Here is a 19,412-nt window from a genome sequence, read left to right on the forward strand (position 1 = left end):
AAACTCTTTGAATTTTATTTCAAACAAGCAAAAAAAATTCTTCTTTTCACACGAGCCAAGCTCAAGTGTGAAGCTTTATAGGATCAGCTCTATGGTTACACTTCACTCCTGCTGCTAGTTAGTGGTAGCAACATGTTCTGCAAGACGAACACTATTTGGAAGCACAACAGCCACGCTTTGTTGCTTAATCTTCCTAATCGGGGCTTGTCCTTGAACTGCTTGCTAAGAAGTTGCTCGTCTCCCCACCCCCCTCCCTACTGTCCCCATCCTTGCTCCCAGACTTACTGTAATGCAGCATCTGGCTTCAGCCCAACATGGCCTCAGAAGCAGGAATTTGTATGTGAGGGAATCTCAAGACACAAACCTACTCTGGCACACACCAGGAGAGCACCAATGGACTACACGCACAAGCTGCATTGATCAGCAATTCAGATTTCACACACACACACAAACCAAAGGCGTCAAGAATACTTTTTTCCAAAACCAAAAACATTAAGTAAGAAGTTACAGGACACAGCGCTGTACCTGCAGCTGCTCAAGATCGTGGATCTGCCTTCAATTCCACCAAGGAAAATCTCTTTGTAGAAACAACGGTGGCTATCTTTGCCGTTCTTCAACCACTGAATAGTCAGATCCTGTTGAAAGCTGGATAAATCAATGGAACAATTGAAGCTGATAGGGTTGCCTTGTGATATTACGATGTTTGCTGCTCCGGGCTTGAAACGGTTCTCTTTGCGAACTTTGGCTGCAAACAGAGCATCACTGCTGCTTGTGGCAGTAACTTGCGGTTCTCCTGCTGGCGTTGGCGTAGTCTCTTGTGGTACATGGGTCAAAGGAGACACATGGGGAATGTCTGTTGGGCAACAAATGACATTGTTTAATCATTATTTCAGTATGTCTTGTTTCATTAAGGCTCTGACAGACATCTATTAAATTGTACAAGGTCAAAGCAGACGTCTGACACATGGAAACTCATTACCTTGCTTAAGAATCTCCAAAACAAACTACTTATAAATACAAATACAAAAGCAAAATACTGCGGATGCTGGAAATCTGAAATAAAAACAGAAAATGCTGGAAATACTCAGCAGGTCAGGCAGCATCTGTGGACAGAGAAACAGAGTTAACGTTTCAGGTCGATGACCCTTCGTCAGAACTGGAAAAAGCTGGAGATGGAACAGGTTTTTAAGCAAGTGTAGGGGCAGGGAAAGGTGGGGGGGAGGGGGGGGGAGGAAAGAACAAAAGGGAAGGTCTGTGATAGGGTGGAAGGCAGGAGAGATTAAGAGACATTAAGAGATGGCGCAAGGCAAAAGGAGAAGGTAATGGGACAAGTTAAGAAACAAAAGATGGCTCTAGATGAAGTGTAAAAAAAAATGAATGTGAAAAAAAAGTCCGTAAGGGTGACCCCAAGTTTCCGGTCGCTTGTCACTTTAATTCTCTGCTCCACTCCCACTCTGACCTCACTGTTCTCAGCCTCTTACACTGTTCCAATGAAGCTCAACATAAGCTCGAGGAACAGTATCTCATCTTTCGATTAGGCACTTTACAGCCTTCTGGACTCAACATTGAGTTCAACAATTTCAGACCATAAACCTGGCCCCTATTCTTTTTTTTTTTTCCCCATTCATTTTATTTATTATTATTTATTTATTTTACACTTCATCGAGAGCCATCTTTTGTTCCTTAACTTGTCCTATTACCATCTCCTTTTGCCTTGCGCCATCTCTTAATCTCTCCTGCCTTCCATCCTATCACAGACCGTCCCTTTTGTTCTTTCCTCCCCTCCCCCCCCCCCCTTTCACTGCCCCTGCACTTGCTTAAAACCTGTTCCATCTCCAGCTTTTTCCAGTTCTGACGAAAGGTCATCGACCTGAAACATTAACTCTGTTTCTCTCTCCACAGATGCTGCCGGACCTGCTGAGTATTCCCAGCATTTTCTGTTTTTATTACTTATAAATCCATCCAGTTAGAGTTTCTATTGACCCAATATAGATTGTACACTCTCCCCCTGCAGGGAACTAACTAAGCTAAACTGGGGGACACTGGTACAGACAAGTTGGCAATAAATTTAGCAGACTGTTCACAGTATTTGAGGTGTCTAGAACGAGGGGCCTTAGATACAAGATTAAATGTAAAGATTTAGAACAGAGGGCAGGAGAAACTTCTTTACACAGAGTGGTGAGGTTGAGACATTCAATTCCAGGGAAATACATGGCAGATGCATGGATAAATGTGAAGTTATCCACTTCGGTAGGAAAAACAGAAAGGCAGAGTATTATTTAAATGGTGATAGATTGGGAATTGTTGATGTACAAAGGGACCTGGGTGTCGTTGTACACCAGTCACAAAGCAAACATGCAGGTGCAGCAAGCAGTTAGAAAGGCAAATAGTATGTTGGCCTTCATTGCAAGAGAATGAGAGTACAGGAGCAAGGATGTCTTACTACAGTTGTACAGGGCCTTGGTGAGACCACACTTGGAGTACTGTGTGCAGTTTTGGACTACTTACCCTAGAAAGGATATACTTGCCATAGAGGGAGTGCAGCAAAGGTTCACCAGACTGATTCCTGGGATGGCAGGACTGTCGTATGAGGAGAGATTGGGTCGACTAGGCCTATATTTACTAGAGTTTAGAAGAATGAGAGGGGATCTCATTGAAATGTATAAAAGTCTGACAGGGCTAGACAGATTGGATGCCGAGAGAATATTTCCCCTGACTGGGGTTCTAGAACGAGAGGTCACAGTCTCAGGATACGGGGTAGGACATTTAGGACTGAGATGAGGAGAAATTTCTTCACTCAGAGGGTGGTGAACCTGTGGAATTCTCTACCACAGAAGGCTGTGGAGGCCAAGTCACTGAATATATTTAAGGAGGAGATAGATAGATTTCTAGATACAAAAGGCGTCAAGGGATATGGGGAGAGAGCGGGAATATGGTATTGAGATAGAGGATCAGCCATGATCATATTGAATGGCGGAGCAGGCTCGACGGGCCGAATGGCTGACTCCTGCTCCTATTTATCTATGTTTCTAGTGGCCGCGACTGAAATGAAGTCAACATTCAAGGCTGGAGTGGAAAAGTGGATGAAGGAATGGGTGGGTAAATGTGATTAGGACTAATTGTTCGTATGGAGGGTTTTGGGGTTGGGAAGTGGTGTGTTACTGCAAGATTTAAATGCCTGAAGCATTTCTTACTAACACCAGGAATCCAACAACGTTCTTGACACTGAGTGCTGCTAAGGCATTAATAACAGGGTGTACATGTGATGATTATTATTCCACATCTTTTGCAGCCAGCAATGGGCTGTCCCTTTGCATCCTCTTCAGGCTGTCACTGCTCCTCTGGCTGATCCCACTGAAATAAAGGCATTGGAGAAGCTGCCAGGAAAGTGAGCATTCTCACTTGCACGATGTAGTGCTACTGGTCAGAAACGAGTTGGGAATAAGAGGGGGTGAAATCCTTTTCTGTTGATGGCATGGATAGTTATGTTCACGTGGGCACAAACAATCACTCCTTGGGCCTTAGGGAATCCTGCCACTCCGTAACTTTGAAGTGCCTTGTCCTATTACCAGCGGTTGTCAATGGGGAAGTGGATGATCTGGCTTGCTGCACAAAAACAAAAAGTACCAGTGACTTGCTTTCTGCTTGTGTCTTGACAAAGGGTTTCGATCTGAAACGTTGACTCTATTTCTCTCTCCACGGATGTTGCCTGGCCTGCTGAGTTTTTCCAGTATTTTCTGTTGTTATTTCAGATTTCCAGCATCTGTCGTATTTTGCTATCGTACTTGCTTTCTGCATTAGTGCACAGCTAATTGGCTATTGTCATTAATGTAGACAGCAGCAGCTAACAAAGGTAGATGGCGCAGCAGTAGTTAGTACTACTAAATATAAGAAAAGAGTAGTTAGTACTACTAAATATAAGAGTATATATAAATTATATGAAAGTATATTTATACACTCAGGGATATATCTGTTTATACACTGTATGGATAGATCTGTATTTTTGTGAACAAACATGAATGTTTTTCGATGCTTTGGCAACAGAAGATGTAACTTGTCATGCCAATAAAGCGATTTGAATTGAATTGAATTGAATAGTAGCAGAAAAAAACCCCTCAAAAATAAGGCATCTCTGAATCAGCAGTCGCCAAATGCACTTTCACCTTTTCTTCACCTCCTAACAACACTCTATGCCCAAGCCTGATTTACAGCCAGCATTAATGAGGAAGTAATGACATAAAATAAAATGCATAACATGCAAGAACATCAATATGGTTTTACATTACTTTTGTTTCTAACAAAACCAGTAAGGTAGACAGAATTTGGTTTAAATCGTGTTCTCGAAAAGCCTGTCTATCCCTCTCAATGATGCTGATAAATTTGGAGATTAATTAATTTCAGGACCACGGACATCGCACTATGAAGATAGGCAAATATAAATAAATCAGCTAGAGAGAAATATTGAGCTGAAAGAATTAAGATTGAAACACAAGCTTTGAAAACACAGGCTTTTAATCACTGCGTGTGTGGGGGGGGGGTGGGGGAGGTTGTGTGAGCAGGAGATTGCTGCAATATAAAAGGTAATGTGTTACTATAACAAAGCAAAGACTTGCATTTATGCAGCACCTTTCACTACCACCGGATTTCCCAAAGCACTTTACAGTCAATGAAGTATTTTTTGGAGTGTAGTCACTGTTGTAATGTGGGAAACGCAGCAGCCAATTTGCGCACAGCAAGCTCCCACAAACAGCAATGAGATAATGACCAGATAATCTGTTTTTGCTATGTTGATTGAGAGATAAATATTGGCCCAGACACCAGGGAGAACTCCCCTGGTCCTCTTCAAAATGGTGCCATGGGATCTTTTATGTCCACCTGAGAGTGCAGATGAGGCCTCGGTTTAACGTCTCATCTGAAAGACTATAAGAGCATGCATCAAAGGTTGTTTACAATAAAGTTATGGATGGGGAAAACCAATGATAGGAAGTATGGTGTGAAACTGGGTGGTTATAAGCAGGCCTATGGTGTGAAACTGGGTGGTTATAAGCAACGTTTCCCCCTAATATTTTGGGGGTGCGTGGCCCCTTTAAGGGGCTGCGCAGCCCACAGTTTTGCACATGCACGAAATTTAACACTGATGAAGGCCGGTCCCGGGCTGCATAGGACCGACAGACAGCTGCGCCGCCGCTCAGAGGGAATGTTGGTCATACAGCAGGAAGGAGACCATAAAGAAAATGGTAGAAAAGAGATGCTACGTTTTTACTTAGTTAGAAAGAAACAGAGCTCTTGCTACCTTCGAGACCCAGTGGCGTGAACAGGCCTGGAGAAGTATTTTCACAATTCATCATTAAAATCCACGTACACAAGTTTCAAACGTGATGCTAATGTGAGCTACTCTGTATTGGTGTTTAAGATTAATGTTTTGTCAATAATAAAGGAAGTGAATTATCAAACATATTACTGTCTCCAGCTTCTTGAATCTGTTTAAATGTTAGAGGGATGAAATTCCCAGGAGGTTCTCCCGCTCATAACTTCAGCGGGAGAGCAGCTCAAAAGCGGCATTCCCACCATTTTCCGTGGGTTTCTGTGACTCTTTATCCCAAGTTGCGGCAGACGAAGGAGAGAACCTCCCGGGAAATTCATCCCCCACGTCATTACAGTCTTATTGAAAGACATCGGTCCGGGGGTTGGTGCGTGGGGCAAGGGAAACGAGTGACATCGGAAAACCAGGCAGGTGGCAAAAGGGTTGGATCTGGTTGATCTCAGAAGGGCACAAAATTTAACTGCAGTGTGAAGCATTGAATCAGCAATTACACAGAGGAGGTGCATATGTCAGTAAAGCCTAATGGTGAATGCGTGAAACTTTTTTGCACTTTCCATTGCATTTTCCAAACATGGCTCAGCACAGAGTGTTGTGAGCGGGTTTGGGAGGAAATCCCAGCAGCGTTCCCGTGATTTACTGTTCAGCCTTCATTAGTCGAATTATTGCCAAAAAGTGGATCGTGCAGACTGCACATTAGGAATCCACGCCATCTTTCACACCATGCCTTGTGGAGCCTTTTTTGCAACTTGTGTTCTTTTGAGTGCTCGATACCTTGGGCAAACATTTATCAGTCAGGTGAACAGCTCCGACCAGAGAGTTAGTAACATAGACTATACCTCCAGCACAAACGTTCTAAATCCTACAGGGAGAACGACAGACAAATAATGGTGTAACATTCTCAGATTCAGGACCTATTTGGAAGCATGTGACTTGGCATGATGCACACTAGGCTAGTCGGCATCCTTGTGAACAATTGCACACGACTGATCAGGCAAGAACAGTCAAATGCTGGTGTTGGGGGGGTGCGAAGAAACAAAAGGCCCCCCAAGAAAAGGCCTGGCCCCTTGCCACATAAAGGGAAGGGAAAGCTCAGAGGAAAGCTTCTTCCTGAGCATCTCTTGGCGGATGCCTCAGAGTGCCTGCCAGTAGAGGCCTGGCAACAGCCCATTTCTGTGACCCACAATTAGCCCAGAGACCGATAGGGGCTGGGAAGAAAATACAATTTTATATACCATCCAAAAAAGAAACAAGCAAAGACTACCAAAAAAAAGTACACGCAGTATTTTGTGCTGACAAATTGTATGTAATTATGCCAAATTGTTCAGTCCGCATGCCTGAAATTTAAAAAAATTCTCCACCGCCGCCCCCCCCCCAACCCCCTTTGTTCATGGACGTTGCCAAGACAGCATTCATTGCCATCCCTATCCTGTGGGCGGCTAATTTCCCTGCACCAACCTGTCCCTTGGGCCAGCTTCCTAATTCGTGCCCACCTTCCACCAACTCTATATCTGAATCTCTGATCTTCGAGAGTTCCTCAAGGATCTATCCTTGGGCCCTCTGCTTCCTCATTTACAGCCCTTGCATCAGGCTATCTGCTGCCGAAACCCCCATCCATGCCTTGGTCACCTCCAGACTCAACTACGCCAATGCACTCCAAACCGGCCTCCCATCCTTCACCCTCCATAAACTTCAGCTCATTCAAAACTCTGCTGCCTATATTCTATCCTACACTAAATCCTGCTTAGCCATCACCCCTATTTTCACTGACCTATTTTGCCAATAGCTCAAATTTAAAATTCTCATCCTTGTATTTAAATGCCTTAATGGTCTTGTGCCACCCTATCTGTAATCTTCTGTAGCCTCAACCACCCTTCCTCCCCAAAACTCTCCATTCCTCCAAATCTGGCCTCATAGAATCATAGAATGGTTACAGCACAGAAGGAGGCCATTCAGCCCGTCAAGCCCGTGCCGGCTCTCTGCAAGAGTACTTCAGCTAGTCCCAATCCCCCGCCCTTCCCCCGTAGCCCTGCAAATGTTTTTCCTTCAGGTACTTGTCCAACTCCCTTTTGAAAGCCGTGATTGAGTCAGCCTCCACCACCCTTTCAGGCAGCGCATTCCAGATCATAACCACTCGCTGCGTAAAAAAGTTTTTCCTCATGTCGCCTTTGGTTCTTTTGACAATCACCTTAAATCTGTGTCCTCTGGTTCTCGACCCTTCCACCAATGGGAACAGTTTCTCTCTATCTACTCTTTCTAGACCCCTCATGATTTTGAACACCTTTATCAAATCTCCTCTCAATCTTCTTTGATGCAAGGAGTACTACCCCAGTTTCTCTTGTCTATCCACATAACTGAAGTCCCTCATCCCTGGAATCATTCTCGTAAATCTTTTCTGCACCCTCTCTAAGGCCTTCACATCCTTCCTAAAATGGGATGCCCAGAATTGGACACAATACTCCAGTTAAGGCCGAACCAGTGTTTTATACAGGTTCATCATAATTGCCATGCTTTTGTACTTTAGGCCTCTATTTATGAAGCTCAGTATCCCGTATGCTTTTTTAACCGCTTTCTCAACCTGCCCTGCCACCTTCAAAGATTTGTGCACATATACCCCCAGGTCTCTCTGTTCACGCACCCCCTTTAGAATTGCACCCTTTAGTTTATATTGCCTCTCCTTGTTCTTCCTACCAAAATGCATCACTTCGCACTTTTCTGCATTAAATTTCATCTGCCATGTGTCCGCCCACTCCACCAGCCTGTCTATGCCCGCTTGAAGTCTATCATTATCCTCCTCACTGTTCACTATACTTCCAAGTTCTGTGTCAAATGCAAATTTTGAAATTGTGCCCTGTACACCCAAGTACAAGTTATTAATATATATCAAGAAAAACAGTGGTCCTAGTTCCGACGCCTGGGGAATACCACTGAATACCTTCCTCCAGTCCGAAAAACAACCGTTCACCACTACTCTCTTGTTTCCTGTCACTTGGCCAATTTCATATCCATGTCCCTTTTATTCCATGGTCTTCAACTTTTCTGGCAAGCCCTTTATGTGGCACTTTATCAAACGCCTTTTGAAAGTCCATATACACCAAGTCAACCACATTGCCCTCATCAACCCTCTCTGTTACCTCATCAAAAATCTCGATCAAGTTAGTTAAACACGATTTGCCTTTAACAAATCCGTGCTGGCTTTCTTCAATTAATCCATACTTGTCTAAGTAACTGCTAACTTTGTCCCTGATTATCATTTCCAAAAGCTTCCCCATTACCAAGGTTAAACTGACTGGCCTGTAGTTGCTGGGTGTATCCTTACACCCTTTTTTTGAACAAGGGTCTAACATTTGCAATTCTTCAGTCCTCTGGCACTACCCCCGTATCTAAGGAGGATTGGAAGATTATGGCCAGTACCTCTGCAATTTCTACCTTTACTTCCCTCAAGAAGGAGTGGGATATATTTCTTAAGGCTAAAGGGATCAAGGGATATGGAGAGAAGGCAGGAACAGGGTACTGAATTTGGATGATCAGCCATGATCTCATTGAATGGCAGAGCAGGCTCGAGGGGCCGAATGGCCTACTCCTGCTCCTATCTTCTATGTTTCCATGTTTCAGCATCCTGGGATGCATCCCATCCGGTCCTGGTGACTTATCTACTTTAAGTTCAGACAGCCTTTCTAGTACTCCTCTATCAATTTTTATCTCATCCAGTATCTCCACTACCTCCTGTTTCACTACGACTTTGGCAGCATCTTCTTCCTTGTTGAAGACAGATGCAAAGTACTCAATTAGTACCTCAGCCATGCCCTCTGGCTCCATGCGTAGGTCTCCTTTTTGGTCCCGAATCGGCCCCACCCATCCTCTTCCTACCCGTTTATTATTTATATGCATATAGAAGGCTTTTGGATGCCCTTTTAAGTTAGCTGCCCATATATTCTCATACTCTCTCTTTGCCCCTTATTTTCTTTTTCACTTCCCCTCTCAACTTTCTATATTCAGCCTGATTTTCACTCGTATTCTCAACCTGACATCTGTCATATGCGCCCTTTTTATGCTTCTCTTTCGTCATCCAGGGAGTTCTGGCTTTAGTTGCCCTACCTTTCCCCCCTCGTGGGAATGTACCTCGACTGTACTCGAACCATCTCCTCTTTAAAAGGCAGCCCATTGCTCGATTACAATTTTGCCTGCCAATCTTTGATTCCAGTTTACCCGGGCCAGATCCGTTCTCAACCCACTGAAATTTGCCTTCCTCTAATTAAGTATTTTTACTCTAGATTGCTCCCTGTCCTTTTCCATAGCTAATCTAAACCTTATATGATCACTGTTCCCTAAATGTTCACCTGCTGACACTTGCTCCACTTGACCCACCTCATTCACCAGAACCAGATCCAGCAATGCCTCCTTCCTCACTGGGCCGGAAACGTATTAATCAAGAAAGCTCTCCTGAACACACTTCAGAAATTCTTCCCCATCTCTGCCCTTTACACGATTATCCCAGTCTATATTAGGATAGCTGAATCCCCCATTATTAGTACTCTATAGTTCTTGCACCTCTCTGTAATTTCCCTGCAAATTTGCTCCTCTATATCTTTCCCACTAGTTGGCGGCCTATAGAATACACCCAGTAGTGTAATGGCACCTCTATTATTTCTCAACTCTAACCAAATAGATTCTGTCCTTGACCCCACCAGGACATCCTCTCTCTCCAGCACTGTAACATGCTCCTTAACCAATACTGCCACCCTATCTCCTTTCTTTCCTTCCCTATCTTTCCTGAACACCTTATAACCAGGAATATTTAAAACCAAACCGTCCTTTTTTCAGCCAGGTCTCCATTATCGCCACGACATCATATTCCCATGTGTATCCCCTACTCCCTTCACCCCACCGTTGGCGATCATTCCGTCAGCTGCCTTGGCCCTATGTTCTGGAATTTCCTCCCTAAACCTCCGCCTCTCCAGCTTCTGCTGCTCCTTTAAGATCCTTCTTAAAAACTACCTCTTTGACCTACCCTCTCAATATCTCCTCCTTTGTCTTGGTATCCATTTTGTCTGATTACACCTCGGAAGCACATCAAGAAGTTTTTCGATGTTAAATGTTCTGCAAAAATGCAAGTTGTTGTTGTTGTCGACTTGACAGATTAACTGGCGACAGAGTCAGCTGAACCTCTAAAAGTGCAGTACATTGTATCTGGATGTGGTTTGCTCAATCAAATGCAGGCTAATCTACCCCCATTCACTGTTAACCAGTCAATTTAAGTTAACACGTTTGCAAACAAACCAACATCCCTGGCCACTATAACTAATGAGATGTGCATTTAGTTTGCAACAAGTGTTGCTGCATCCACATTCACTCTATGGTCCTGACAGACCACATCTGCACTGTGTATTTGTTAACTGTATTGGGACATACTGCCGCGGTCGTTGCTGTGACAATGTCTAATGAAGTTCCGACCAGTTCATTGTCCTTCTGTGAGGTTCTCCAGTCGGGTGGTTTGATGCATGCCCCTCCTTCACAGTTTCTGAAATACTGGTTATGTGTCAGTGCATCCTTGGCAATAGCTGATCAGTCAGGTTAATTCCTCTGCTTGAAGACTACCAGTTTCTAATATGTTTTTGTTCATTCAAACTTTTCCTCATGGACAATGAATCTGGGGAGAGCAAACTCCAGTATTAAGTTTTAACGGCCCTCTATACTATTGCTAAATTCCCTCATACACAATCAAAAACTATTAACTGACCTAACTGATTGGTGTGAAGAGTCATCAGGCAGGATTTTCATTGGGCCGTGGAGGTGGGATTGGAGGCGTGTGGGGGGTTAAAATCACGAAATCAGGGCACACGAGCCCATCCCGCCCCCAACCTGCCTCCATGCCAGTTTCATAGGCGGCGGATACCCGACTTGTGCTGGGAACCGCCTCCCCGAGGAAGGAAGGGGATTAGTGCCAATTAACTGCCTGTTAACAGGCAGTTTTTAACCTAATCCCTATTTTTATTCCTGAAGTGTGGGATTCCCGACGGCGCCAAACCACGCCAAGTTAGTGAGGCGGACCGTCGGCCTGAAGGGTTCGAGATGTCCGGTGTTCAGGTGAGTGATGGGTGCATGAGTGCAGAGGTAAGTGTGTTTGGTGTGTGTAAAGTGTTTAAATAAGTTTTACTTACCTTTACTTACAGCCTTCCTTTCTTCAGGTCTCGGGAGTCCCTCATCTCACCGGCACAGAAAGCAGAATGGCTGCGAGCTGTCAAAAGTTGCAACATTCAGCTTTCTGTTCTGGAGAGATCTCTAAATCAGCCTGAGAGGAAGGAATTAACTTAGTGTACAGATTGTCAGTGTTTGACAGCTTCAAACAGCTGTCAAACACTGATATTTCATCTGTCAAAAGCGCTTGACAGATGAAATGTCAATCTGGGCGGGCTCAACAAGGTCAATCAAGTGAAAATCGCGTGGGTTGGCCACAACTCGATGGAGGCGGAACTACAACCCCAAAAGTTTTAATCCCGCCTCCTACACGCCTCCAGTATCAAAATCCAGCCCATCATGTCTGGCAGAGGTAAAGGAGTCAAAGATGGAGCAAATGCCGTCAGAAAGTCTTCTGTGATAACATCCAGGGCATTATGAAACCAGTCGTTCATCGACTGGCTCTCCATGGGCAAGTTAAGCATATCTCTGGTCTGATTTAAGAAGAGACCTGTGGAGTGCTGAAGGTTTTCCTGGAGTATGGCATCAGCCAGGCAGTCACCTCACTGAACACTCCAAGTGTAAGACCATCACTGCCATGGATGTGCTGTCAGCTGTGAAACACCACAGCCATGCTTTATTATGGATTTGGTGGTTGAAGTATTCAACTCTTCATACAAAGTACACACAATAATTGAGGATGTCACAATAAACCCAGCTTTCTTTTCCCTGATGTATTGTACGTAATACTTTGGAAAACGATGCCAAATTTCAAATAAACAAGTTCCTCCCCAGTGTACTTGAATGCCATGACCCCCTTTACACTGAAGGCGTAACATCTCAATGTCAGGCACTCTGATCACAGTAGCAGAAATGTAGACTCACAAAAACCGTGATCAGGTAGCCGCTTTTAGTGGGAGCTGGCTCGCTGACAACAGCAACAGTATAAAATCATGGATCTTGCAAGCTGCCATTGAGTTGCCCCAGAGCTGGATATCCTCTTTTTACCGATCAGGAGGTGGTCTCTGGCCTTCACAGGCCTGATTTGAAGGTACACAGCAGAGATTGTGTTTGGAGGTCACAGGTCTTCGTCTCCCTGAACCCCAACTTCAATGTAAAAGTGCCGATTCCTCAGAAAAGGAAACGGATGAGATTTTTCTAATCTATTGGCACCAACATCATAATTGAAATTTGATAACTCACCCAATGGTTCATAGAATTATATAAAATGTATAGCACAGAAATAGGCCATTTGGCCCAACTGGTGCATGCCAGTGTTTTTGCTCCACACAAGCCTCCTCCTATCAGCATAACCTTTCCTGATAGGTATAACCTCTCAGTTCTGGTATCATACTTGTGAATCATCTTCACACATTCTCCAATGCCTCTATATCCTTTTTATAATAACTGTGCAAGGTACTCCAAGTGTGGTCTAACCAAGGTTCGATACACATTTAACATAACTTCTCGGCTTTTCAATTCAGTGAGTTTATCCAGTGAGTCACCGAGCCATTAGGACCAGGCTCAATCTCTGTCGCGGCTGAGTTAGCCGGTCTCAGTAGACCGGTAATAGGTGCGCTATAATTTGACTCGGCGTTTCTGGCTTAGAGAGGGGAAATGTGGCCAGAGTGTGCACGTCTAATCACTAGCCACTCAAACCTGCTTAAAGTCTGTATATATAGACGATGGGCAAGGAGAAGATTGAGATTGGCTGTGATGCCAGGTGTCAGCCATGGCTCAGTGGGTTGCACTCTCGCCTCTGAGTCAGAAGCTTATGGTTCAAGCCCCACTCCAGAGACTTGAGCACATAATCTAGGCTGGCATGTCTGTGCAGCACGGAGGGAGTGCTGCACTGTCGTTCGGATGAGAAGTTAAGCCGAGGCCCCGTTTGCCTTCTCAGGAGGACATTAAAGATCCTACGGCACTATTCCAAGAAGAGATGGGGAGTCCTCCCAGTGTCCTGGCCAACATTTATCCCTCAAGCAACGCCTAGAACTGGTGTTCTAGATGATCTGGTAATTTATTTCACTACTGTTTGTGGGACCTTATTGTGTGCAAATTGCTGTCGTGTTTCCTACTTCAACAGTGTCTATACTTCAAAAGTACTTAATTGGCTGTAAAGCGCTTTGGGACCACCCGAGGTCATGAAAGGTACTATCGAAATGCAAGTGTTTCTTATTTTCTTTAATCCCCGGTGATCAAATATTCTTCTAATATTGTCTAGGCTTACATGCGAATAGTGGCAAGTTGGGCGAGGTACTGGAAAGAAACCAGCATCCCTACCCCAGCATAAGTCAATGCCTTCTGGAGTGAATGCGAGAAAACTGACGGGAAAAACAATCCTGCTAGGAAGCAGCCTCATTAATTTAGAACTTTCTAGTGGATTAAGGTTCATGTTCTTTCAGAGTCTGCCAATAGTTTTCATGGCCTTGCTTGCCATACAGTGTTGCCAGTTTTCCCAAACTCGACTGTGTAGAGAGATTGAGTACAACACAATAATGTACTGTCTCTACTTCAGACCAAACACTCTTAAACCATTTTGAAAAGGAAATAACAGACACAAATAAAACTTCTGTGCAACAATAAAATGACTACTGTTGATATGTGATGTGAAGGACATGACACTGACTTCTACATTTAGATTTTTTTTTAAACATTAACACTGATTTAGGAAAACATAATAAGGCATGTTACACAGAGCAATTGATAAGGATTCTTTTAAACAAATATCCCTCTGGTATGGCAAAGCCTCAATTTCAAAATTCTCATATCTCTCCAGGGCCTCGCCCCTCCCTATCTAATTTCCTTCAGTCCTACAAACCTCCGAGACCGCTGCACTCCTCCAATTATGGCCCCTTGCACATACCCGATTTTCATCGCTCCACCATTGGAGGCCGTGACTTCAGTTGTTCAAGAATTCCCTCCCTAAATTTCTGCCTCTCGCTCCTCCTTTAAGACGTTCCTTGAAACCTACCTCTTTGACCAAGCTTTTGGTCACCTGTCCCAATATGTGGTTCGACGTCAAATTTTGTTTGACAACGCTCCTGTGAAGCACCTTGGGATGTTTTACTACGTTAAAGGCACTACATAAATGCAAGTTATTGTTGTTGCATGTGGTGCCTGGTTCATGTTTAATTATCTAGATTTTATGGGCACATTGTCCCTCCACAGTTTCTCAACTCCATGGGGACTCTCAGTTCGGTGTGCTTTAGACGACACAAACATTGTTGATGTTGCTTTGAGAACACAACACAAGCAGTGGGACAACTGGAACAAGTTCCATCTCAGTCCAACTGTTGAACGCCAGCTGAAATGTGAAAATTCATGTTGAAAGCAGCAGGTATAGTTCAGGGACAACGTGAAATAAACACTCAATACTGGATGATGGTATTCGCATTGGGAAAAACAGCATTCTAAAACGGAACAGGTTCATGATGTCCTATTACTGCACATAATATGCAAACTCTTAGGGAGACACCTGTAATCTCTCCTTTGTGTACCTTTTTATAGAGATATTAGTAAATAAATTAGAGACGCCAAGTTGTATCGGTTGGCTCTTTTACTGTGTAATTGGCTTGAGCCTGTTCGCTCACTCAACAAGTGATGTAGTTTACCCCTGGAGCAGGATGTGGTGATCACAGAATATGCGTAAAACAAAGAGAATTAAAATAGGGCCACTAAGGGATGAGCAAGATAAACTCACAGATGATAGACATTTGCAGGTACTGTATATTGAATAGATACTTACCCTCAGTTTTCACTGGAAGCTATCAAAGAGGAAATTACATTAGAAAAAGTCAACGAGGGATATTAAGAAAGGAGATGCCAGATAAACCAGACAAACTTAAGGAGAACAAGACCCTGGGTCCAGATGAATTGCACCTGTGGATATGCAACAGAAACTAGAGAGGAGACAGCAGAGACATTATTGTCTACATATAAAAATTCAAGAGAATAAGGAATAATGCCAGAGGACCGGCAAACAGCAAATATAATTACCATCTTCCACAAGATTACCATTACCCTGGGAACTATAGGCCACTTAGATTAAAATCAGTGGTAGGAAAGATGTTAGAATCTTTACTAAAAGATCAGAAAACAAAACAATTAGAGACAGAATATAATTTTTTTTTAAATCATGGATTTCTAAAAGGAAAGTCATATTTAACCAACTTTATTCAATTCTTTGAAGAAATAACAAAGAGTAGGCAAGGGCAATACAGTGGATGAGGCATACAGTGACTTTCAGAAGACTTTGGAGAAGGTGCCACATAAGAGACTCATGACAAAGGTCCAGGAGGAAAATCCTGAGAGACTCGTTAACCTTCACACTCGAATCACCAGTACGGATGAGTGAAATGATGCATTAGAAATGTAAATTTGTAAAATATGTGCTCTGCTGTCCTGTTATGGTGATGGAAAAAAAAGTTACACATGCATAGAGGGATATTTTGCCCCATCCACTTGATAAGCACATCCCACACACTGGCAGTCCTAATTTGCTTAAATCAAAAATATTCTTAAATTTTCACATTCAGCTTTTTAACCCAGTCGGAGCCTCATCAGTTATGTTTCTGCAATAGCCTGCAATTGAAGTTATTCTTTCAAAAAGTGCTGGAGCTGAAGATGTCACTCATTCCCACCCAACAACAGTGCTGGGAGTCAATACCTCAAAAGAGATGGGGAGGGGAGCAAATTGATTAAAATAGGAATGAAATGTATAGACAATATCCTAACCATTGCCCATATCATTTTGTCTCCACCATCTGATAAGGTTGCCTGGTTGGAAACACTATTCATGAACCATTTTTAAAATATGACTTTTACCTTTGCTACCTCTTTTTTCTTTTACTGCCAAATTTCTCCCCTTCCCTCTCCTCTCAAGGTGCTAAATCCTTTTTGGGGGTGATGAGGCCACAAAAACATAAGAATTAGGAGCAGAAGCAGGCCATACGGCCCCTCGAGCCTGCTCCGCCATTCAAGCAGCTCATGGCTGATCTTCGACTTCAACTCCACTTTCCCGCCCAATCTCCATATCCCTTGATTCCCCTAGAGTCCAAAAATCTATCTACCTCGGCCTTGGATATACTCAAAGACTCAGCATCCACAGCCCTTTGGGGCAGAGAATTCCAAAGATTCAGAACCCTCTGAGTGAAGAAATTCCTCCTCATCTCAGTCTTAAATGGTCGACCCCTTATCCTGTGACTATGCCCCCTAGTTCTAGACTCTGCAGCCAGTGGAAACAACCTCTCAGCATCTGTCCTGTCAATCCCCCTCAGAATCTTAGACATTTCATCCTCTGGTAACTCAACTCAAGTAGTCATTCTTCATGTGTGAGCCGAGATGGTGAGTGATCGCAGACGGTCGATAGTTAGGGAAATACAGCCAGCCAGATCCTGCCCTTACCCAACAACCAAACATGCACTTTCAGCGGTTCGGGGGAGGGGGTGGGATTCTCAAGCGCAAACCCAGGTTGATCTTTCCCTCAAATCATTCCTAATCCTGGGTCACTCAGGTCAATTATAAATGGTTTCCAACAGTGCCCCAGCTGAGATTAAATAACTCAAAACACTGACTGAAGACTGAACCAGAGACCTTCTTAGACAGTGTGGCTCAGCTGGTCACTAGACAAAGTCTCTGAGCCATTACGGGATCAAACTTCTGAAGAAATGAAGATCTGTGTACACATTAAAATACAAAGTGACTAGACTAGAAAACTATTTTCTTGAGTTTCTGTAATCACAGAAACCCCACAGTGCAGATAGAGGCCATTTCGGCCCATCGAGCCTGCACCGACACATATCCCACCCGATCCCTGTAACCTCTACACCAACACATATCCCACCCTATCCCCGTAACCCCACGTATTTAATCCCCCTAACACTAAGGGTCAATTTATCATAGCCAATCAACCTAACCCGCACATCTTTGGACTGTGGGAGGAAACCGGAGCACCCGGAGGAAACCCACGCAAACACGGGGAGAATGTGCAAACTCCACACAGACAGTCGCCCGGGGCCGGATTCGAACCCGGGTCCCTGGCGCTGTGAGGCAACAGTGCTAACCACTATGCCCTAATATGGAATTTTCCTTTGGATTTTCACCCAGGAATGTCCATTTCATATTTTTCATAAAAATCTTTACCAAAATTCCCAGGATTTTGTTTTACATTAAAATACAGAACCTTTGATTTTTTATAAACAAACTTGTGCAGCTTCGACTGTCCTGTCAAAGAACATAAAACATGGAAAAAGAACTTTAAAAGGGCCGATTCAGTTTCTTAGTGGAGTGGGCCTTTGGCGTAGCGGTAAGCATCCCCGCCGCTGGGCCAGAAGGTGTAGGGTTTCGAACCCCGCTCCAGACAGTCCCAGCAAGTAGAGTCAGAGCTCCGGCTCTCAATTCAGGATTGACATCCAGCGGGATACTTGCGTCCGTGGGTGTGGGTGGCCCCCCGCATCGTATGGGTTGTGGGAGCCCGTAAAACCCTCCCGCCATAGGACTAACCACCCTAATGGCTGGTATGAAGATGGTTACGGTCACGGAAGGAGCGTTTAACGTGGCCAGAAATCCTTCCACTACTTCATACTGTTTCCCAAAGGGAACAGTGTGTAGACACGATAAGAAGTAGTTTCTTAGTGTCAACCTAGCTCAGCTGGTACCACTCTTGCCTACGAATTAGAAAATTATCGGCTCAATGCCCATATAACAAATTTGCATTTATATAGCACCTTTAAATTAGTAAAAAGTCCCAATGCGCTTCACAGGAGCATTATAAAACAAAAATTTGACAGGAGATATTAGGGCAGATGGTGGTAGGGTTTAAGCAGCGTCTCAAAGAAGGAAAGAGAGGCAGAGAGACGGAGAGGTTTAGGGAGGGAATTCCAGAGCTTCGGCCCTTGGCAGCTGAAGGCACGGCCACCAATGGTGCAGCAATTAAAAACGGTGCAAAAGGCCAGACTTGGAGGAGCGCAGAGATCTCGGAGGGTTGTAGGGCAGGAGGAGATTACAGAGATAGGGAGGGGCGAGGCCATAGAGGGATTTGAAAACAAGGATGAGAATTTTAAAAATCAAGGCGTTGCTTAACCGGGAGCCAATGTAGGTCAGCAAGCACAAGGGTAATGGGTGAACAGGATTTGGTGCAAGTTTGGACACGGGCAGCAGAGTTTTTGATGACCACAAGCGTATGGAGAGTAGAATGTGGGAGGCCAGCCAGGAGTGCGTTTGAATAGTCAAGTCTACAGGTAACAAAGGCATGGATGAGGGTTTCAGCAGCAGATGAGCTGAGACAGGGGTGGAGTCGGGCGATGTTATGAAGGTGGAAACAGGCAGTCTTAGTGATGGCGCAGATAGTGATGGCTCTGGGCTAAATACAACACCAAGGTTGCAAACAGTGTGGTTCAGCCTCAGACAGTTGCCAGGGAGAACATAAGAAATAGGAGTAAGAATAGGCCACTTGGCTCCTCGAGCCTGCTCCGCCATTCAAGAAGATCATGGCTGATCTTGGGCTCAAAGCCACTTCCCCGCCTGCTCCCCATAATCCTTCACTTCCTTATCTTGCAAAAATCTGTCTATCTCCACCTTAAATGTATTTAATGACCCAGCCTCCACGGCTCTCTGGGGCAGAGAATTCCACAGATGTACGACCCTCAGAGAAGAAATTCCTCCTCATCTCAGTTCTAAAAGGGTGGCCTATTATTCTGAAGCTATGCCCCCGAGTTCTAGATTTCCCCACAAGGGGAAACATCCTCTCTGCATCTACCTTGTCGAGCCCCCTCAGTATTTTATATGTTTCAATAAGATCACCTCTCATTCTTCTAAATTCCAAAGAGTATAGACCCAACTTGCTCAACCTTTCCTCATAAGTCAACCCCCTCATCTCTGGAATTAACTTAGTGAATCGTCTCTGAACTGCCTC

At 44.2% G+C, this 19,412-nt stretch overlaps 1 protein-coding gene across 1 annotated transcript in view; it reads right to left on the minus strand.

The window, feature by feature from the left end:
• mertka (c-mer proto-oncogene tyrosine kinase a) overlaps positions 1-19,412 on the minus strand; it is a 168,639-nt gene that overhangs the window by 128,895 nt on the left and 20,332 nt on the right. Inside the window, exon 2 of the mRNA XM_085997870.1 lies at positions 526-853. Coding sequence (XP_085853996.1) covers positions 526-853 — 328 coding nt within the window. The remainder of the gene's footprint in view (positions 1-525; positions 854-19,412) is intronic.

Source organism: Somniosus microcephalus, chromosome 9, assembly GCF_052327205.1.
Source record: "Somniosus microcephalus isolate GS21.2 chromosome 9, FLI_Smic_1.0, whole genome shotgun sequence".
In the NCBI taxonomy this organism is placed as follows: domain Eukaryota; kingdom Metazoa; phylum Chordata; class Chondrichthyes; order Squaliformes; family Somniosidae; genus Somniosus; species Somniosus microcephalus.